Below are 22,043 nucleotides of genomic sequence, written 5' to 3' on the forward strand. Positions count from 1 at the left end.
GTCTTTTATTTTGCTTTATTTGAGGAGTGCAAAAAGATTAGGGGGTGAGAAAGTTCAGGGGGCGGGGAAGGGTCTTCTCCCCCTGCAAAGCAGTATGGCCAGAGTCTCTCTGTGACTCTGACTCGGCAGGGTCCCCTGCGTGTCTGTGTGCTTTCTGGGACCCCCTCCCTTTATGGGGGCCCCGATACCCCTGCACTGTCAGTGTTCGATGTTGGGAGGAGGAGGCGCTCGCTCACCGCGTAGGTCTGGTAAGCGACACTGGTACATCGGGACACCCCAAAGAGCGGCTTTGTCCAGGTAAGTCCGGAGCTCAGGGCCAGAGGAAGGCAGGGTCTAGAGAGCTGGCGTGGTCGTGGTGGGGTGGGCTTGCTTGCAGGGTGGGATGGGGGTGAGGGAGGCACTACATCATCAGATGTTGGGAGGTTGGGGGGTGGGGGTGAGGGGAGCAGGAGCACCGGCAGTGGAGGTAGAAGAAGTCAGTGGAGCACCCGAGGTCAGTGTCCCAGGACGGCACAGGGTGGCCGTCACCAGGCCGGGTGGGGGCCCCCGCATCTGCTTGCTTGGCTGCGCCTGCTATGCCTGCTTCTTCATCTGGCCGTGGGTCATAAGGTCACCTCCTGTTCGCCACTGCTTTCTCCCTCATGGATGTCACCCCCAGGCACAGGCCGGGGACCTGGAGAACTGAGTACTGGCAGCCCAGGGCTGGCGCCAGGCCTCTGAGGACTGGTTAGTCTGTTGGCACACTGGCATTGCTGGTTGATGAGTCAGAGTTCTTGCCCTTCACTAGCGGGTTCCTCTTGGGTCAGGAGCGGCAGGAAGGGAAGCGAAGCAGCCTGAGGCATGGGGAGGCCAGGGGGCTTCGGAAGGCATTGGGGCCAGAGAAACAGAGGGGACTCTCTGATGGAGATGGGGAGGCGTCTTCAGTCGAGGTCAGCATCTTCGTCCTCGTCAGGCAGCTCTTCCAGCCTGGCCTGCTCACTGGGCTGGCTCCCCCAGGCAGGGACGGGCAGGGCCTGCCTGTAGATCAGGGTCAGGAACCGGCTCAGGGCCCTGGCGGCCTGCTCCCGGCTGAGCAGGTGCAGCTGGCCGTCCGCACTGCGGATGTGGAGCAGGCGGCTACTGAGGAACTCCAGGACCTGGGGGTCCATGAGGTGGCGTGGGCGGAGCGGGTGGGCCGCAGCCGCGTGGCTGGGCGGGGCCTCCTGCACGTCGTTGTCCTGCTTGTCCTGCGAGGTGTCTTGCAGGCCGTCATGCAGGCCACACTGACGGTAACGTTGCAGGTCGTCTTGCAGGGCTTCTCGCAAGACGACATCCTCATCGCCAACGACGTGCAGCTCCAGGTAGCGGTTCTCACGCAGGACGGGGAGGCCGCCCTCCCGGGGGGTGACTCTCACACCGAAGAACTCACACAGTGTCAGCCAGAACCCAGGGGTGAACTGTAGGCCTTGGTGGGTCTGGGGCTGCAGTGCGTTTCGCTGCCAGCGGCCAGGGCCCAGGAATAGCTCGGCCAGCTCCTGCGCTGGGATGGTGTTTGCGCCTATGAGGGCGGGCATCTGGGTGAGCAGCTGGGTGATGGCTGTCGTGATGCCACTGCCCGCGACGAGGGAGGAGTCCAGGAAGAGTCGTAGGGAGCGCCGGGGCTGGGGCCGAGCCACCTGCATGGTGGGTGCTGGCAGCAGTGGGAGGCGACGCCTCACCCGCAGTAGCACGAGGATGGACGCCAGGGCCAGCACGTTTTTCCAGTACAGGAGGCCTCGGAAGAATTGCAGAATCACGGCCCTGATCTGGGCCATGCTGAAGTGGGCGAGGAAGCTGTTGAGGAGCTGGCTGATGGGGATCACAGCCAGCAGCTCTTGCCGTAGGGCCTGTTCATTGGCGTCATCCTGGTCTTCATTCTCTTCTTCCCCGGATTCCGTTGACGGATCCATGGGGAACCCCCTTGAGGCCAGCAGCAGGGTCTGCCTGGCGGCTGTCCTCCTCCGGAAGGCTCTCCTCCACCGGAGGTTTCTCACGGGTGGCAGGGCTCGGCTGCCATTTTGTTCTGGCAGCTCCATGATGTCAAAGTTGAAGTGGGAGAAGAAGAAGACCCAGTGGCCGGGGAGAAGTACGGTGAGCCTGTCATTATTCAGAGAGGCTAGATCCTCTGTGTTGAGAAGGATCATGATGGGCTCCTCGGTGTTCTCCAGGTAGCGGCACCACACCATGAAGGCAGCCCGTATTGGAAGGATCTTCATCTCCACTTGCGAGTACTCGACCTCGATGGGGGAGATGCTGCGGGAGTAGAAGGCACAGCAGGCCCTCCTGCCGGTCTGCTCGTCAATTTGGATCAGGGAGGCGTACAGGCCCGTGCTGGTGACGCCGGTTTCCAAGTAGAATTGGTTCTGGGGCTTGGGGTGGTGGAGGAGGGGCGCCTTGCGGAAGGCCCTCTTGAGGCACTCGAAGGCCTCCTGCTCCTCGGCCCCCCAGTAGAACTGGTAGGAGCTCAGCAGCTGCCGCACCAGGGGCTCGGCGATGATGCAGAAGCGCTCCACGAAGTGCCGGTAGGGGAAGACGAATTCCATGAAGTTCTGCAGAGAGAGCCTGGAGCCAGGGGTAGGGTACCCTGTTATGATGGTCATGACGTTCTTGTTCAGTTTCACCCCTTTGGGGGTGACGACGAAGCCCAGGAATTCCACGGTTTGGCGGTGGAACTGGCTCTTGTCCAGGGAGCAGTAGACGTTGTGATGGCGGAAGCGGACCAGGACTTGGCGCACGTGGTGGAGGTGCTCCTCCTGGCTCATTGAGTAGATCAGGACTTCCTGGCCGTAGGAAAGCACGAGGAAGCCTAGCATGTCCTTTAGGATGAAGTGAATGACGTTCTGAGGGATGATAGGGTCTGGGGAGAGTGCGAACGGCTGGTAGCTCTTCATCTCTTGAAGCTCCAAACCAAACGCTGCTTTCCACACATCTTCGGTGCCGTGCACGTTCACGCTTTCCTCCACGATGGTCCCACGCAGCTCCAGTTTTGTGAACCACGCGGCTCCGTGTAACTGGTCAAACAGTTCCGGAATCATCTGTATGTAGTCCTGTCTGTCGGTCAGCATGTCCTGCAGGTCCCAGTATCCCTCCTGCAGCCTGGCTCTTCCTTGCATCCTGGCACGCACAGGTTCCCAAGGCGCGGTGGAGGGACATTCGGAAAAGGTCTCACTGTGATCACTGTCTCCAGCCTGCTGAAGCTCAGAGGGCTCTGATTCAGAAAGATCATCGGATCCGTCTGAGCTTGGCTGGTCGGAAGTCTCATCATCTGCTTCCTTCGGGTTAAACACGTCGGCCAGGTCTGAGTATGGGTGTGGCAGTCCGGGTAGCAGGCTCATGCCGTGTCTCTCCAGGGCAATGCATGGCGGGGGTGGGCGGAAGCAGTTCTTCAGGCAGTAGGGAGAGTGGAAGGTGCAGCGCCCTTTGATCCAGTCGACCTCTGGGGCATGGACTCGGAGCCAGCGGATGCCCAGGACCACGGAGAAGTTTGGTGAAGGTACGATGTCAAATTCGATGGACTCCTGGTGGTTCTGGTGGATGCACACCAGGGGCTCCGTGTAGAGCCAGACAGGCTCGTTGCCAATCAGCGAGCCGTCCACGGAATGGATCGGCTGAGGGTAAGGTTTCTCGTAGAGCTCCACGTAGTGCTCTTGGGCGAACTTCTCATCCATGAAGTTGCCGTCGGCTCCTGAATCTACCAGGGCCTGGACGGCAACGCTGTGGTAGGGGTTCACTCTCACCATGAGCAGCAGGAAGAGGTGGGCACGGTTGATACCCGGATGGACTTCGCTGGGCAGCCAGCTGCTGACGCTCCACCTCTCTGGAGCAGGTGAGTCGATCCAGGTCAGGTTCCGGGGGCGGGCCTCGGGGGGCAGCCTGAGCATGGCTCTTCTCTCTGCCAGCTTCTCTTCTATTTGCAGGATGAGCATGATCAGACTGTCCAGGGATTCCGGCTGAGGGACCCGGAATAGATAGTGCCTGATCTCCTCGTTGAGCCCCTGGCACAGGTGGGCCTGCAGGACTTCGTCTGGCCAGCCCAAGATGGGTACCAGGCTCTGGAACTCATCGATGTACTCGGTGGCCGAGCGGCCACCCTGCCTGATACTGAACATGGCGTCTTCTGCCACACGCAGTGCTTGGCGGTACTCAAACACCTCTGACATGGCCTCCAGGAAGGCCGGGAAGTCTCCGACCAGGGGGCTGTCTTCCTGCACTAGAGCTCTGGCCCATTCTAAGGCCAAGCCGGAGAGGTGGTTGATGACATAGCCGACGCGCAGACGGTCGTTACAGAACTTTCTTGGGTAGCTCTGTAGGGTCAGTTGGCAGAGCACGATGAACTCGTGGAATTCTCTGCGATCCCCGGAGAAGTGCCTTGGGGCGGGCAGTTGGCCTGCAGTGATCCCTTTGATCAAGATCTCCTCTGCTACTCTTTGTTGCTCTTTGAGGTCTTGCATTCGGAAGTACAGCGTGATGATGGACCTCACCATGGCCATAAGCTCCGCGGTAGAGTGCTCGGTCTGGTTTTGCCCTTCTTGAGGAGCCTCCTCCCTTCCCGATTCCTTCAGGTCAGTGTGAGCCTCTTGCTCTTCTTGGGCTCCCGTTGGGTTGACTGATGCTTCGTTCATCCTATCAGATGCTCCACTGAGTGGATCCCCCCTTGCCTGGTGTGAAGCGTTGCATGACTCCTCCAGGTCTTGGAGTAGGTCATTGGGTGGATCCTCTATTTCCTTATGTGGGCCACTGGATGGCTCCTCCATGTCTTGGAGTAGATCAGTGGGCATCTCTTCCCTTTCCTGGAGTGGGCCCCTGGGAGGCTCCTTCATTTTCTGGGCGGGGCCGCTGGCCGGCCCCGCCTCTCCCCACACGCCACTGCCCGATGCCGCCTCGGTGGTGCTGGATGAGCCCTCGGAGGACTCCATTTGTTTTGATGATGGATTCTTATGCTCCATCATCGTCTCAAATGAGTCTTCAGAGGGTTCTATCATTTCGTCGGATGACAAGGAGTGTGTTCTGAAGATGGGTAAGGCCGTGATGGCGTCCAGTCAGCCGCTGGGACTGTGGAGATGGAACCTGGTGGTGGAGGGGGGTGGGGAGTAGAGTAAAGGCAGTAGTTTAGGATCTCGCGAGGTGGCAGTGCCAGGTTCTCAAGGACAAATGAGATGCCCAACGCATCAGAGCAGAGAGAAACTGGGGAAGGCCTTCTTATATTCAAACCAGCCTCCTTGGCTGGTCATTTGGGGCACCCCCAGGGAGGGAAGATCTGTCAACCCCTGACCTGCCTCCCAGGCTTAGTCAGTCTGCTTGTCCTGTCCATTTCCCTCAATAGATGTTGGAAATTCACAGCCCATAAATTCTGTGGAGTGACCAGCGGGGCAGCCGCTGTGGCAGGCGGGCAGCTGGCAGGGTGCACAGGCTGCTCCGTTTTACCCTGGCACACGCACCTGGTCACCCCTCCTTTCCTGCTTTGCTCAACTGAGAATCACAGAGGTCACCTCTCAGCGCCATCCAAAGCCACCCCTGGCAGGCTCAGGGCTCTGGAGCAAGCCCAGCCACCTTGGTTGTGGAGTGGGAATCTCCAGCACAGATGCCTACTGTTCACCAGTGCAGTGGAAGAGGAGAAAACGGGCACTTGGCTGCTATCCCGTCAGTTGGGTCAGCAGCTCAAAATCGCTCTTATTTCCTTCCCCACGTTCAAAGTGGAAATTTTAGGGGGAGTGTAGAGGTCTGGATTCTTTTTTTTTTTCATAAAGTTTATGACATACCTACTATGTGCTGGATAATTGCATAATTGTTACTTGGTTCCAACTCAGACTTTTGTCCAATTTCTCTTTCTTGATTTGGTCTCCTTCCAATGCTATGTTCTCCCAAGTTCTGGGCTGATGAGGAGATCTTCAGATAATCTCCCTCTCTTCCTGCAATCTCCACTCTCCCAGGACTGCTCTCTTTGTGAGGCTTCCGGACTTTCCCACATCTGGCCTCAATTTCCCAGTGCAAGCGTGTTTGCATGCCTCTCCCATCTTATCCTCCCGGGTCCCCTTCTTCACTCCGGTGGGGCTGGTCCCCTCATTCTAGCAAGTATCTTTTTCTCTCTGTTGCTGGTTGCCTCTCCCAATATAGACACCTATCTGGCAGAGTTGGGACATTGAGTGTGGGCTGGGGGAGCATGCAACATCTTTGGAATCTGACGGTCCCGGAGTGAATTTTTAAAAATCTGATGTTGGGTGGTTTTAGCGGGCTGAGACAGAATTGAAAGAGGATGTCTTGGTTGGGGTTATTTGCACATTTCTTCTCTGCTTGGGAAGAGCAAATCTGAGTTTTGATGATCTGATAGATTAGCTGTATAGTTACTGCTCTTTATAATAAATTAAATGCCTTTTGTCACTTGTTAGTTTTCTTCTTAGCCACTGGACCCATCTGTAAAAAAAACATGCGTTTCCCCCTTCCATGAAACTCATTGGCTAAAATTCAAGCTTTCCAACAGAATACAAAATTCAGATCTGCTGTTTCTCAAAATGAAGCACACCCTCGTTAGCATGACACTTCAATCTGATCATGCGGTCTCTCTGATTAAAGCCTTCCACTGTTTATTTACTGTCTGCAATATTAAATCCAAACCTTCTAGCGTAAATGTATCTGACATGTAAACTCTTCAAAACCATTCTCTGGCTAAAATGTAATGGCCTTAACATAATATAAAATTCTTATTTTGTCATTCCTCAAGATAGAGATCACATTTTTTTAAAAGCATAGTATATAAATTAGCCTGGTATAAGAATTAGAGCCGTCGTCACGGTCATCATCACTACCACCACAGCAACATATACACAGCACACTGCGTAAATTAACTCATTTCCCTTCATTAAATTCCTCTGAGGTATGCATTAGCCCTGCAAAATTCCAAACCTCTAATATAAAATTCCGATTGAAATACAAAATTTAACTAAGTAATTCATCTGCAGACTCATCCATCAGGAGTAAAAAATCTCAGCATGTCTCTCACTTAAAACCCTTTATTGGTAAAAATTTAAATTTCTTACCAAGATGATTTAAAAACGAGATTATGCACCTTCTTAATATAAAGTCTACAGTCCTTAACATATTTACAAATTCAACCATGTGAATGATGGAATCCTTCAGTGTTCCTGTCTTCAACTCAAAATCTGATATCCTTGGCATGTTAGAAAAAGCTTGACTTCTTAACATTGAAGTTTAAACTGTTAGCAAGATGAATAAAGGTTATCTCATAATTTCTCTTTAAAACATACAAAAATTCATTTTTATTGCCTATAATGTAATGCTCCAACCACTTAGCATAAAATACAAATTTTCACCATGTCATTTACTTGCCAACTGATTGATATGAACCCCCAAATTTCATCAGGTCGCTCCTAGAACCCTGTATTAGCTTAATTCCAAACCTCTTAGCAGGATATAAAATTCTGACTGTGTCATTCTCAAAATAAAAAGGTCACACTTCCTTGCAAGATACACACATTTACTCTTACAACATCTGCTTAAAGCTTTATTCTATCTCTTAATTACCTATGACATAGGGTCTAATTATTTTTTAGCATAGAACAATACATTTTACCAGACAATTTCTCTGACTACTCTACCCAACACGAAATTTCATGTTACTCCCTTAAAATTTTCTTAATGGGCCAGGCATGGTGGCTCACATGGGCCTGGTGTGGTGGCTCACATGGGCCAGGCATGGTGGCTCACATGGGCCTGGTGTGGTGGCTCACAGCTGTACTCCCAGCACTTTGGGAGGCCAAGGCAGGTGGATCACTTGAGGTCAGGGGTTCTAGACCGGCCTAGCCAACATGGTGAAATCCTGTCTATTAAAAATACAAATATTTGCCAGGAGTGGTGGCTCATGCCTGTAATCGCAGCTACTTGGAGGCTGAGGCGAGACAATCATTTGCACCCGGGAGATTGCAGTGAACCGAGGTGGCGCCACTGCACTCCAGCCTGGCAACAGAGGGAGACTCCTCAAAAAAAAAAAAACAAACAAAACTTAATGGCTCAAATCCAAATTCCTTAGCATGGCATAAAAATGTGATCCTGTCATCCCTCAAAATAGTGTCCAGTCTTCTTAGCATACTATGTACATTTAAACATATAACTCCTCTTTTTAAAACCTGCTGTCTGTAAATGACCCAACTCCTCAGCATGGAGCCCTGCCTGGGTGCCCCGGTACCCAGGGGACGGACGCCTCTGCTGAGGAGTGGTCCGATGGTTATTCATTATCTGGTTCATCAAATCCAGACACCTTAACTTAAAATATGTTTACAATCCAGTATCTCTGGAGACAAAACTCTCATCAATTTACTCCTTAAAACTCTTTACTGGCTAACATCCAAATGCCTCTGTGTAAGAATTCAACAACGAGCTCATCCCCCACTCCAAATAGAACACTTGAATGCCTCCAGCTCTCACATAAAACCACATCTCCTTAGCATGTGGGAAAAATCTGATCAGATCATCTTTATCATAGAAATCCTGTCTTTTAGCTCTGCCAAAATGCAGGTGTTGGAGCCTGTAACTTCTCAACCGAAAACTTTTCAAAGTTTCTTCATTGCCTGTAGCATAAAGTCCCAAGTACTCATCACAAAGTGGAACAGTTTACCATGTAATTTTTCTTCAGTAGAGTCTATTAAAAATCCAAAATCTCATTCTGTTAATGCTTGAAGCCCTTTATTGGCTTAAATCCAAAGTTGTAAATATGATATAAAACTTTGATCATGCCATCCCTTAAAACAAAATTCACACTTCCTAGGACAATATATAACATTTGATCTTACAACTCATCTTTAAAATCTTAGTGTCTCTTAATTGTAAACGGAAGAAAAGTCAAAACTCTTAGCATAAAATATGCATTTTATTTCGTAATTTACTGCATATTATTTATCAAATGCAAAAAACTCACCAGGTCACTCTGCTAGAACGTTTTATTGGCGAAATCAAATTCCTAGGCATATGCAAAAGTCTAATCATGTTGGAGCCTCAAAATAAATTCCAAACTTCTTTTCATATTTGCAATATTGATCATGTAACTCCTCTGATTAAAATCTTTCAGCTTTGGTGTCAACATTAATCTCATGTCCTAGGCAAGCTCTACAGGTTGGAATTGGTACCCCCCCAAGATAGAAAGGCAGAAGGTTTGCGCATGACTGTTAAATTGGCGGCCGTGACTTTTGTTTTACGATTTCCAGTGTTTCCTTCTTGCTTGTAATATGAATCCCAGAGCCATTATCTGTGAAATATATTTTATCATGTTTTTCTGCACACTGATCTTCCACAAGCAAAAATCTCATCATCACATTTCTTAAAACCCTTTGGCAAAAATCCAGACTCCTTAGCATGATATAAAACTTCGATCCTGTCATCTCTCAAAGTCCAGATTTCTTCCCAGGAAACTCAAATCATGAAACTCTCGCTTAAAATCTCAACGGGTTTTCATCACTACAAAAAGCCTCACCATCTTAGCAAGGCACCCACTTTTAATCAAGGCAGTCCCAGCTTCAAACCTGTCAAATTCCATGTCTACTGCATCAAATCCAAATGCCTCAGCATGAAATGAAAATGAGACCAAGTATTTCTCACACTGAAAATCGTTAGATTGCTCTTCTTAAACCATAAAGCTTGAGTTCCTTTCGCACGAAACCAAAACTTTTTCACCATCTACAGTTTCCAGCTTCTATTTCCTGTTCCTCTTGCTTCCCTCTGAAAAGACTGAGTTTCCCATTTTCCAGCCTCCAAGCACATTTCGACTTTACTGTTCGAGGAGGTTCCTTCCTTTCTTTCTTTTAACCAAGTCCCTCTCACAGAATTCATTAATTCATACAGCAGCATGTCCTGATTCTTTTTCTGGGCCAGGCACAGTGTTGGATCCCCATGGAGGGAAATGGAGGCAGACCCACCTTGCAGATCATTACCTGGGAGGAGATGAGGCCCCGCCCTGGAGACGAATACCCTGATGGAGGTGAGTGGGGGCCTTGGAAGCAGGGCGAGGGCTTCCCTCCAGCCCTGCTGATCACTTGTCTCTCTGGGAGGTTTTGGGCATTGTTGGGGCCTGTCAGTCCTCCCAGTTTTGGCTTTAGGTGGGCACTACGGGCTTCCCATCTGGCTCCAACTGCCCACCAGCTGGCCTGCCAAAGCCTGGGCCCTGCCTCTTCTCTGGACTTTGCAGAAACCATATTCTCAGTCTTTCAAATGTGACTCAATTCGTGTTCTTCTCAAATCTCATGACAGTTTCTTTAAGAAATGTCTACTGATTTGGAAATTCCCACCTTATTTAAAATAAAAGCCCAGAATTTAGTGCACCTGGTTTGGGGTCAGAACTGCCTTTGAGGTCTTCGAGTGGGACCCTCTTCCCCCCAACACTCAGAGACAGACACCCCAGCCTCACCGCCGTTAGTGCCCAGCGCCTTGGTCGGGTCAGCTCCTTGCTTGCCTCTCAGCCAGTGGCCCATTGGGTCAGGGCTGCCAACGTGTGTCTATGAAGGGTTGGGTGTGGGGGGGGGTATGGGGGGGACAAATCCCTCAGCGAATACCTCTCTCTGTCAGCTCGCCTGTACAGTAAAGGAAATCTGATTTTAAAAATAGAGCTTGGAAGAGGAGATGAGAGGATATTTAGGAGCAGAGTTGAGCCTGGGGTGGGGGGCAGGGGTGGAAGAACTAGGGGAGAGGTGAGGACAGGGGAGAAGGGTGGGAGGCCGGGGGGCTATGGAGGAAGGTGAAGCTGGTGAGAATCGGGGAGGCTATGAGGATGGAATGGGGAATAAGGGAGATGTGGATTCTCTGGAATGCTGGCCATGCCCCCTCTCGTGGCCTCCAGAAATGAGCCCAGTCACACCTGGGGCGCCTGCCTGTCTGGGCTGCCAGGATGGGTGTCAGGCGAAGACCCCTGTCCATCTTGGCCTCCCTTAGGTGATGCTCAGAGCTCCTGCGGTTTGAGGGACATAGCTACGGGTCTTAGGGGTGAAGTGGCCTCAAAATGAATATCCCCCAGCAACTCCCTCTGCTACCTGGCCTGCCCTGGCCCCCTGTGGATGGAACGCGTAGCGTCATAGTGAGGGTGGGCAGGCAAGGACCCTGGGATGGTTTGTTATTATTGATTGATTGTTGTTATTTATTGATTTTGTTGAACTCATGTTAAGGTTAAGATGTGTCCATGGCAACGTGGGAGCCTTCCTGTTCATACCTGTTGCCTGGTATGAATAAGTGTCAAGGACAGGTCATTCCTCTGGTGCCACTTGCTAGGTGGGAGTGGGTGAGGAGGATGGTGAGATTCTTGGAGGCTTCCTGAGGTCCTCATGAGGAGCTTGGGTTGGGTCCTGGGGGACCTAGTGGACTGTGGAGTCTGCAGGGGCAGCAGCCTGGCATAGCTCATGTTAGAGTCCCTACCCCCGGGGACCCTTCAACCCTGCACACTCCTGCCTTGTGGCTAAAGACGACATGAGCCTTATGGGGTGGGAGGGCAGATGCCACTGGCATCTCGGCTCAGGGCAGCCCAGATTCGGACACTCCCCCTCTACCCCTATGGTCTGAACTGAAGTGCTTGAATGCCAGGCCCCATGGGCCTTGAACATCATTGCGGTGATGGGGAAACTGAGTCTTTGGAAGGAGGAATAGGGAGTTACAGTAGAACTAGGATGTCCCCAGGGCATCTCTAAATCCCAGACCACCCAGCAGGGTGGGGTCTTCTGCAGAGGGACCCCCAGCCCCTCACCTTCCTAAGCCATCGAGGTGACAGGCAGTGCCCGGGCCCCACAGTGCTCTTGCACTGTGTCCCTGCCCCCTCCATGCTTGACTGGCAGCTCCAGGGGCAGCTGGATCACTCTGCCCAGAATAACCCTGGGAAGGGGACTGTGCCGCCTGTGGGAGGGGCTGTGTGAGGGGTCACGGTGAGCTTGTCCTTGTCTTGCCCAAATCAGTGGGGCCAATCAGCTGCTCCTTAGCCTGATCTTGCCTTTCAAGGCAAGTGGGCAGGGACAGGCCTGCACCAGCTTCCTAGTCTAGACGGGCATCGACTGTCAGCGTGAGCTTCCTCTCCCAGGTCCTCAGTTTCCCCATGTCTGCAGGGAGGGTTTGGGTGGTGGTCTTCTCACTGTGCTCCTGTAGCTCTGGGGTTCCTTAGAGGTGCCTGTGGGGGACCGCTGGGAAACAGTAATGAGGGGAGATGGCTGGCCCAATCGGTGGAGCTCAGGGACATGCATTCCTGCCTCAGTTCTACCAGCTGCTCCTCTAAATTGGGGTCATTGTATTATTTCATTTAAACAGAGGTTGCCATATCCGAGCAATGGTTGAAAGCACAGACTGTGGTCTCTTCTGATGCTTGTCTTGATAGGGGTCTAAGAGTGGAATGCGCTCATCTCGGGTGGGCCCTCTACTCTCCCAGGAGGCTGTAGGCCTAGGAGTGAGGCTGCTCTTAGAGCGGGAGGGTGGAGGCTGCAAGGCAAACAAGGAGGGCCCCGCTGTGGGGCCTGGTGGAACGAAGCAGGAGGCAGATGAGATGCCGGCTCACCTCACAGAGCCTCGGTTTCCCGACTCACAGAGAGGAGCACCTCCTTTGGAGGGAAGATGGGCATGTTAAGCCCTTTGTAAACCGTAAATGCCGTAAGTCAGGGATTGCCGCTGGCGTTAGGGTTCTTCTCATTACTTACAGAACACCCGCTGTAATTGTAATGGTCAAGATTTGGACAGCATTTCATGCACGGTGTCAACTTAAATCTTCCCATTAATCCCACGAGGGGACGATGCCCTGCTTCCAGAGTGAGCAAAGCAGAGTCCCGGGGTGAAGCGACTCCTCTGGAGCCGTAATTATCAGCAACAACAGTGCTCGGACCCAGGCCATGGACACCCCCCCCCGGCAGGGGAGGCTGGTGGCTGGAGTTGGTGAGAGGTATGTGCAGAGATGGAATGTGACCCCGGTGGGCCGATTACATGTATTTATTAAGTACATCCTAGTGAGTCTCTGAGTGTCTGCTCCGTGTCAGGCATGGTTCTAGCCACTCACCCCTGAAACTGACTTCGCTCCTTATGGGTTGGGGGATGTGCCGCTGTCTTACAGAGTTAACTGGGATTCGGATGGCAAGGTGCTGGCACAAGGCCCCAGAGAAACAGAGGCAGGGTTTAAAGCCAGGTTTCTCGTCTCTCGCCTAGTAGACGGTGAGGGCAGGCACAGATACCCAGAGTGCGGTTGGCAGTTGCCATCTGGGGACCTGTTGGGCCAGAGATGCCGGCTTCATTCCATGGCATTGATACGGCCAGCCTCGTGGTCTGAGAGGTGTCCACACCACAAGAGTGGGGGTCTCAGTGTCTGCCTCCATCTACCCCAGAGGTGCGTGCTGTCACTCCCAACTCATTCTGGCTTATTTGGTGTTGGAGGAGGGAGAGGACAGCTGGCCCAGGACAGCTGCTGAAGTGTGTGAATCGAGGCCTTGAGTGCCCACCACCGTGTCATGGTTTTTTCTTACAGACAAATGAATCCTTTAACCCTTCTCCTGAGCGCCAGCCCATCCCGTCACTGCCCCCGCTCCCCTGCCCACCCGCCCACGCTTTGGGGGTGGTCGACATGGGACCTCCGCCCCACATCTTACCTTGGCTGCAGGCGCTCAAGTGGATCTTCTCCGGTCCTGTGTGGCTTGAACCTCGCTGCTTTCTGAAAAGTTATTGAATACATTTGTTTCTTTAATTACGAAAGTCCAGTCTTTTGACATGCATACATTTTCCACAGTGGCAGCCACAGTGCACACACAGCCTTCCAACCTGCTCTGCTTGCCTGCCTCTCTGTCGTGAGCTTCTTTTTTCCACGTGGCTACCTTGGGGACCCCCGTGATGTTTCCTGAGTGCTTACTATATGCCAAGGGCTCCTCGCAGCGTTTTACAGGTTTTCACTCATTCAGTCCTTCTGAGAAGCTGTGAGGGCCCTCCTTTCATGGTCCCCATTTTTCAGAAGAGGAATCCAAGGCCCTGGGTCATACATCCACCCACCTGGGCCCACACTCGCTGAGGCAAGGCCTCAGTCCAGCCAGAGCATCAGTTCTCTGGTGTCCTCACTGGCCTTGGCCCTGCAGCTTGCTTCTCAGCTCCTGGAAGCCTCCTGCTCTTGATGGATAACCATTTTGCTCTCTAGCAAATGGATGGAAATATTTCTGTGAGTCTGGCTTGGTGGGGTGGCTCATGTCTGTAATCCCAGCATGTTGGGAGGCCGAGGTGGGCAGATCATTTGAGTTTGAGACCAGCCTGGCTTATAGGGTAAAACTCTATCTCTACTAAAAATACAAGAATTAGCCAGGCATGGTGGCATGTGCCTGTAATCCCAGCTACTCGGGAGGCTAGGGTAGGAGAATTGCTTGAATCTGAGAGATGGAGCCTTCAGTGAGCTGAGATTTTGCCACTGAACTCCAGCCTGGCCAACAGAATGAAACTCCATCTCAAAGAAAAAAAGGTTTCTGTGAGTCTGGGCCCAGGTTGTGCTGGACGCTGAGTAAATCTCTCAGCTGCCTGAGCTGTAACTCCTTACCCTGACCCCGCCACCTGCATGGGCCATTCTAAGAGGCTGTGTCCCAGGGTGGTCGTCCCTTCCCACTGATCGTCCCAACCCCGGGGGTTTTTGTCCTGCTCCCTCATAGTAATCTGCAGTGGTGACTCCTTTGTCTCATCCTCCCTTGGCACACAGTAGGGCTGCTGGCAGCAGATGAGGCCTGGGACAAGGACTCAGAGAATCAGGATGCTCTTTGGCCATGACACTAAATGACCAGTTTCTCTTCTTGCCCTCCCAGGTGGTGTGAAGGGGAGATGGCTGCCTTCTCCTGGGAAGGGAGCAGATGCTTGGCCCAGGACCAAATCAGAAGGTCTGAAAAATGATATTTCTTTTCCTAATGTGTAAATTTACACAAATAGCAAATTTGTAGATTCCTTAGAATGGAACTAACTGGAGCCCTTCATTCTGCAGCTGAGGCTCACTGCCCCCAGTGGGCAGTGGGTCAGGGTGTTTCTGAGGCCAGGTCGTGGCCCAGCCCTGCTGCCCCCAGGATGGCCCCTGGCTTGGAGGGGTGTGGGGCCCTGTTAGTCTGACATTGAAGAAGACCAGCCTTCCAGTCTCGCTTGGTGGCCTGCCAGGTATGTGTGCTCTTTTCTCTTCCACCCAACATCCCCTTTTGGTAGGCGGGGTCTGAGAGGAGTTGGGGGTCATATAACCTTAACGTAGTATATTATCCCAAAATCCAATACCCCTGTTACTCTTGTCTGTCTGCTATGTGAAACCAAGGGCAGTGTTAAAGTTTATCACCATGATATACAGATGTGTGTGGGGACATCTGGGATGGGCTCAGGGGTCCACCTGGGGGTCAGAGAGGGCAGACTCTGCTTAGCAAAGATGGATGACTGCGGACGTGTGGCTGTAAATCATCCTCCGCCTCTCACAGAGGGTGGGGATGGGAACTTTCAAGAGTTGCCTGGATTGATACCTTAAAGGAAATAAAATATCAAATGCTTGGCACATAGCAATGCTCAACACAAGCAGAAAAGGCACTTAATTTAGGTGGGTCTGCCCCTAAATGGCCCTTTTGCAAGCCCTTCTCGTTTTTTGGAATCCAAAGGGAAGATGAGGGGAACGGGGTCAGGGCAGAGGGGCAGGGCGCCGTTAGGCTGCACGGGGCCTATTCTCGAGGCAGCAGCACGTCTTTCATGGGCACTGCCTGGGTTTCTGTAGGCTTTGAGAGGAATGGAGTATGGGATGCAGGTAACCTCAGTCTGGGCACTGCATTTTTGTTTACCTACCATTAAAATATTTTGTGTTTTCCGGGCGCGGTGGCTCACACCTGTAATCCCAGCACTTTGGGAGGCTGAGGCGGGTGGATCACGAGGTCAAAAGATCGAGACCATCCTGGTCAACATGGTGAAACCCTGTCTCTACTAAAAATACAAAAAATTAGCTGGGCATGGTGGTGCGTGCCTGTAATCCCAGCTGCTCGGGAGGCTGAGGCAGGAGAATTGCCTGAGCCCAGGAGGTGGAGGTTGCGGTGAGCCGAGATTGCACCATTGCACTCCAGCCTGGGTAACAAGAGCGAAACTCCGTCTCAAAAAAAAAAAAAAAAAGATACAAAAAATTAACTGGGTGTGATGGCACCCACCTGTAGTCCCAGCTACTTGGGAAGCTGAGACGGGAATCGCTTGAACCCAGGAGGTGGAAGTTGCAGTGAGCTGAGATCGTGCCACTGCACTCTAGCCTGGGTGACAGAGAGAGACTTTGTCTCAAAAAAAAAAAAAATTTTTTTTTTTTTTTTTAATATTTGCAAAACCATGACAATCACCCCAAGGTTTTCACAGGAACCAAACCCAGTCCAGAATAAAATAGCGGAGCCTCGAGTGCAGGAAAGGCGATTGAGAGCGAGGCCCGGCGGGCGAGGGCTGGTTAACCTGTCTCACATTTCTTCCGCACAAAGTCATGGTTGAAAGTAGGACTCTGCCTGGCAGAGGAGAAAGAAGTTCTGGAAGGCCCCTGTCTGCATTAGCTCCGTGAGAAGGGAGACATTGAACTCATGAACCAATAAGTGGTCTGTGCAGATGGAGACAGAATGAGCAGGATGGGGAGCCGACTGATCGGGGTAAAGGCGGCTGAGTTTTGCGTTCTTGGTATCTCACAGCCTCAGTGCCTCCCTATGTAGGCAGAGTATGCTTGTCACATCCTTGTCGAATGTGTAACTCGTACCTGTTTGAGGATTCTGAGAGCCTGTGACAGCTGCAGGGGACCTGAAGCTTAGTGTGCAAGCAGGAGTGGGGGACGGTGGGGGGTTCTGACTGGGAGCCAGGGTGCCTCCTCCAGACATGGGGGTGGGCAAGGGTGGGCAAGGTTGCTTCCGGTTTCCCTGGAGCTGGAAGGTTAGAAACGGCAGTGCCGTTTAGCCACAGTCCCTGTGGGTTAGAGTCAGGAGGAAACATGGTAGTCGTGTGTTTTGCACAGGAATCAAGCTGTCAGGGGTGCAGGGAGGCCCTAAGCTCTGTGCCAGCAAGCGTACTTGGCTGTGAACGCGAGCCGCCGGCCGCAGCTCTCCAGAGCTCCTCGTCCCCACGCCCGGCCCCATCTCATGTCACATTCCCCCGAGGTCTCATTCCACTCGGCTAATCTCCAAGAACTCCGGCCAGGGCATTGGCTTTCGGGTCCTCTTAAAGACCGAAGAGGAGAGCGCTCCCCTGTGGGTGCCAGGCAGCTTGGGAGGGATTTGGGGCCGTAGGTGGTGAAATCACAGCCCCAGGCACACACCTGCTGGCCCCATGTCACTGACAGTCTGCTCAGAGGCTCAGGGCTCCAGTTAGAGCACATGAATATTTTTTTAAAAAGATACTTGAGATAAAATAAATCCCCTGTGTGCTGCAGAACTCGCTCTGGGCACATGTACCCACTACCATCCGTCAGCAACCACACTCTTTGCTTTGTATTTGTAAAAACAAACAAAAACAGCCCACAAGTGAACAAACAACCCCCCACACAAAATGCTCATTCTAGTTATGCAAGGAATGCATTGATAATTAACACACTCACCGGTAAAACTCAGACACCTCAGATAAGGCTGACCTAAGGCTTCCCTCGGCCCCTCCCCAGCACCCCCAGCAAATTAACTGCTCTTCTCAGTCTCAGGTGTCTGCTTCCAGATATTTTCTCTGTGCATTTGCATATGTGGATGCATATACCTCTAAAATCTATTACTTTGTTTATTTTTTACATAAACTCTATCATAGCGTATATTTCCTCTCCAAGCAGCTTGTGTTTCTTCCTTCATGAATCTGCTTAGACATAATAAAGATCACTATTCCTTCTAACAGCACCCCAGTGTCCTTACTGCTGGCATAAAAGCCTCAGGTCCTTTTCCCCAGTGGGGGGGCAACTTGTGGAGGCAGGTGTAAGTAATTTCCGAGATTTGGGTTTGGGGAGTGGGCTCATGAGGGTGTATGACATTATGGCAGATGAATACATGATACAGTGCATACATTAGCAAAATCAAAGGGGGCCTTTCTGGACCAATGATGAGACAGTGTTTATGAACAAAGCATAATGATTAATCCAGTTTTACACAAAACACTGAGGTCCATTAGAAGACAATAGGTCTCGGCTGTTCATTCTTTTTAAGAGCTGTTTAATATTCCATGGTATGTATACAGCATTGTTGATTTCACCCTCTTCTGCTGTTGAAAATCCCAGCTGAAAGTGCTCCGGGGGAGGAGAATGAGCAGATAGAAGCTTCGGTCACGGTCTGAGCCGTCAGAGTGGGTCACCGATTCGTAGGTGTTCATTAAGGCATTTGTTTAGAAAAGAATACATGAAATAAAAATGGTCTTTATGCAGATCAGTGAGGGAGCGTGTCACAAATTGAGGTTTTAATTAATACGATTCTGCTCGACTGATGCCTGACAAAAGGGATCTAAGCTGTTCCCACTGTTGTTGCTGCCGGTGGCACTGCTGTGAGCATGCTTGCAGCTAAACCTGTAAACACGTCCTCCACTGTTCCTTCTCCCCGGCTTCTTAGCGATGGTGTGGTGGGTTAAAATTGTTTGCAAAAGTTTATTTTCATGGAGTGATCTTTCTACAACGGCATTCTGACCTTGTTCCTGTCTTGCTTTGGAGCCTCCATCTGACTTCCCGGAGTTCCCAGGATGGAGTCCAAAAAATAAGGCCTGATCCTGGCATGGAAGACCCTGTAGGGTCTGGCTTGGAACTCGCCAGCCTCAGCCCCTGCCCACTCCCGTTCCCTCTAGGTGCACCTCGCCTCCACAGAGCTACCTGCTCCTCTCAGGCTCCCTTGCTTCTTACGCTTCACGCGGTCATGCCTTTTTAGGCAGCTTCTTCAAGCCTTAAAGAGCAGGCTTGAAGTATTCCTGTCGGGGAGCCCAAAGTTACCTGTGGCCCCAAAACACCATGTTCAAAAGCACAGCAAAGCCCTGTCCCTGGAATTGGGATGCCTCATTGACATGTTCTTCCCAGTTAAAGGGAATGTTTTGCATTTTTCTAGAATTGATGAAAATTTAATCACCCCTTCCTTTGTCCCTTTCTAGAAGCCCTGGGCACCCCAGTGTTGCCTGGATCTGACTCTGCCTCCGTGAAAACTGCCTCGAATTCTCTCTTGCACCGAGATGGGCAGATGGGCAGTGTCCGAGGAGCATGTGGTCTGCCCTGTGGCGCGGGGTAAGTCTGCAGTGAGGTGGGGCCCAGGCTGGCATCCCCCCACTGCCTCAGCCTGCTCCATGCCAGCTTCCCCTGCCTGCTGTGTGCAGGGCCCCAGAACCCAGGGTTGTGGGGTCCACGGGCAGGAGTTGCATCTCAGTGTTGTGAGTTCTGAGGATGACGTTTGGGCTTGATTACAGCTGGGAAATGGCTGATTGCCATTATGGCTCCTCCTTGCCAGGGGTCTGGACCCAGAACAGGAGAAGGACATGTGATGACTAGAGTAACGGTGAGGGCTCTGGGGTAAGACAGGGCTGAGAGGGAGCGTGTGGACCTCTGGGACAGAGTCATAATTCCAGAAAGAGCACAGGCTTTGAGGGAGAGGGGCTATGAAGCCAAGGCAGCATCCCCGTTGGGAGCTTGTCAGGAGTAGCAGGAGCCACTGTCAGTGTTCTGGGCTTTTGGTCCCTTTTTTTCTCTCCCAGGGGAGGGGAGAAGAGGCATTGCAGGGAGCGAGCCACCCTGAGCACAGACCCAGCTACGAACAGACATTGGGTTGCTTGTCCTTGGCAAATCCCCAAGTGTTTCTGTGCCTTGGTTTCCTGATATTTAAAAAAAAAAAGACTCATAATCTCTCTCTCACAGGGCTATTGAGATCTCAATGAGGAAATAGCGCAAATAAATCATCCAGCAGGGTAGCCAACACACAGTACCCGGCAAAACTCGGTGGCTCTCTGCATGTTATCACGTCACAAAATGCTTAACCCCTCCTGGAGACAGGCAGCCGCTCCCTTTCAGGGCAGGGAGACCCAACAGAGGAAAACAAAAGCTCCAGAGAGAACGCCAGGGGGAAATAAAAGCTGGTGCTTCACCCCCTCCCAGACACCTTCCCAGGGAAACAAACATGTACCTTCCCCAACACCTGGGGGCCAGGGAAGGGGTATCCCACCGCTTTTCATTCGGCTTTCCCAAAAAGTTTGGGGAGAGTTTATTTTTACGTAAATAGCATAAAAAAGTCAGAGTCCTCCTTGGGCAGACTTTCCGAGCCTCATATTTTATGGACTTTGGCAAGGATCGCTCGGAAGGAACAGTGGTTACAGTCTCCAGAGGCTCATAATTCCTGGAAGAACTTCTGCTTAAACCTGACTTCTCCTAAACTTCACAGAAAATTCTCCCTGGGCTGGGCTCAGCCTAAATGAGCTTTTTGTGCATTGGTCCAGCCTCACCTAGTGGGAGTATGACTTGCACGTTGTCTTTACACAAAAGCGAACCTCCTCGGCCACTGTGCACAAAGGCGCCACTCTCCGAAACGTTTGATTTATTTACTTGGGAGCGTGAGCCTGGTCAGGCACGTCTGACACGGGGGATACTTCTCTGTGGCTCTGTGTACGGCTGCCCAGGTCTCTGCAGTTTCTTCCTGCGCTTCAGGCAGAAACCCATGCCCTGACTTCCTCCAGCACAGGGCAAGGGACCCAGAGCAGAAAGTGGGGTAGGGACACTGTCCCCTCCCTGGCCGGCAAGGGCTAAAGAGCTTGCTACCCCATGGCGGTTGCCTCTAATAGGGATTTGGGTGGGTGGCTTTTCATATCTATGCCAAAGCTCTTCAGAACCATTTCTGCACCACCAGCTATCCTGAACCAGAAATCCCTGTTCACAGAATTTCCCAGGTGGGTGCCTCTCATTCTGCACACCCTCCCCCATTTATGTAAACGTCACTCTCCCAAACATTTTCACATCTGCAGCTTCAGATTGACCCTTTCATAGGTTAAAACAGCAGCACCAATAAAACCAACATAAACGGAGGCTCTGAGAAACAGTTTTTCCTCAAGGGCTTGCAGTGCCCAACCGAGCTGCCAGGGCCGTCTGTCTGTCTGTTCCCAGGAAGGCAAACCAGCCTGCACGCTCCACCAGCAACGCGATGCTGCCCCCCCACGGCGGGTTGGGGCAGCTGTGGTGACCCCAGGGCTGATAGATTGGGTTGTCAGGAGCGGGACAATGAGGCGGCAGTGAGGAAGGGCTCCATCCTTTAATGACTCTGCCCTCCCTGAAATTTTTCTGCCCCACAGAGGTGCATCTCTGCTCCTGGGGACCCTGGGCATTTTACAGACAAGGAGCCCTGGCTGGCCTCACAGCCATCCTCCGTATGCTCACACACACACACGCACATAGGCACACACACATAGCTGAGTGCCTGTGCTGGGAACAAAGGCAAAAAAAACTCCTTTAGAAACTGCAGAACAGAGGCTTGTCTAGCAGAGGTCCCCTGATAAAGGCTCTGTCCACCCACAGTTCCTGGGAACTGAACCCCTGTGAATGGGCCAGAAAAGGTAGCTCCTGACCACAGTGTGGGCTGCATTCATCAGCAGGCAGGCCCCCCAGCCCTGCTGCTGTGTGAGGAGCTTTCACGAGTCCCCAGAACATGCAAGTCACAGTCTGGCAGCTGGTTGCCTGTGTGGCTGCTGTTCAGCCTCCAGAAAAGGGCTCCTCAAACTGCCAGACTCCCTCCCTCTACTCATTCCATCACTCTGCCAGCCTGTTGTCCCAGAGGGGACAGAGGCCAGCTCTGTGGGCCCAGGAGCCAGGGAAGGTGCTTGGCCACTCTAGGTGCCCTGGCCCTCGAGAGGGGAGTTGGCTGCAGGACAGTCCCCATCTCCCCCCACCAGCTCTGGGCACTCACCCCCATTCTCTGCTCTTCTCCCCCATTGCCTCAATGGGACAGAGCCACCCCGCCAACCATCTCTGTGCCTTTGCCATTTAGCCCAGGGCAAGCTACTTGGGAGAGGCTGCACAGCCTTGCACTGACCCCCCTACCTGGTCCCCTTTGGCCACCTCGCTCACTCGCCCGCTCGCCTGCCCG

General features: G+C 52.2%; 1 protein-coding gene, 2 long non-coding RNA genes and 1 other non-coding gene across 5 annotated transcripts in view; 3 read left to right on the top strand and 1 right to left on the bottom strand.

The window, feature by feature from the left end:
- Positions 1–22,043, bottom strand: part of RTL1 (retrotransposon Gag like 1) — a 23,409-nt gene continuing 1,366 nt past the window's right edge. The window contains exons 2-3 of one of the 2 annotated variants that reach the window (XM_035261507.3): positions 13,623–13,684; positions 1–5,085 (exon numbers count right to left, since the gene is read on the bottom strand). In XM_035261507.3, the coding sequence (XP_035117398.1) occupies positions 921–5,000 (4,080 nt within the window). In that variant the 5' untranslated portion in view covers positions 5,001–5,085; positions 13,623–13,684 and the 3' untranslated portion in view covers positions 1–920. Of the gene's footprint in view, positions 5,086–10,429; positions 10,583–13,622; positions 13,685–22,043 lie in introns of those variants that run through there. The other variant, XM_009006557.5, reaches the window with a different exon arrangement.
- Positions 3,892–10,033, top strand: LOC103795936 (uncharacterized). The gene is made up of 3 exons (XR_013521596.1): positions 3,892–4,022; positions 4,461–4,580; positions 9,898–10,033. It is a non-coding gene; the product is annotated as an uncharacterized LOC103795936 (long non-coding RNA).
- On the top strand, positions 10,542–19,808 carry LOC144577478 (uncharacterized). Its single transcript, XR_013521594.1, has 3 exons — positions 10,542–14,879; positions 14,981–15,147; positions 19,078–19,808. It is a non-coding gene; the product is annotated as an uncharacterized LOC144577478 (long non-coding RNA).
- LOC118145414 (small nucleolar RNA SNORD112) lies at positions 18,042–18,118 on the top strand. Its single transcript, XR_004730529.1, has one exon. It is a non-coding gene; the product is annotated as a small nucleolar RNA SNORD112 (small nucleolar RNA).

Source organism: Callithrix jacchus, chromosome 8 (genome assembly GCF_049354715.1).
Source record: "Callithrix jacchus isolate 240 chromosome 8, calJac240_pri, whole genome shotgun sequence".
Taxonomy (NCBI): Eukaryota; Metazoa; Chordata; class Mammalia; order Primates; family Cebidae; genus Callithrix; species Callithrix jacchus.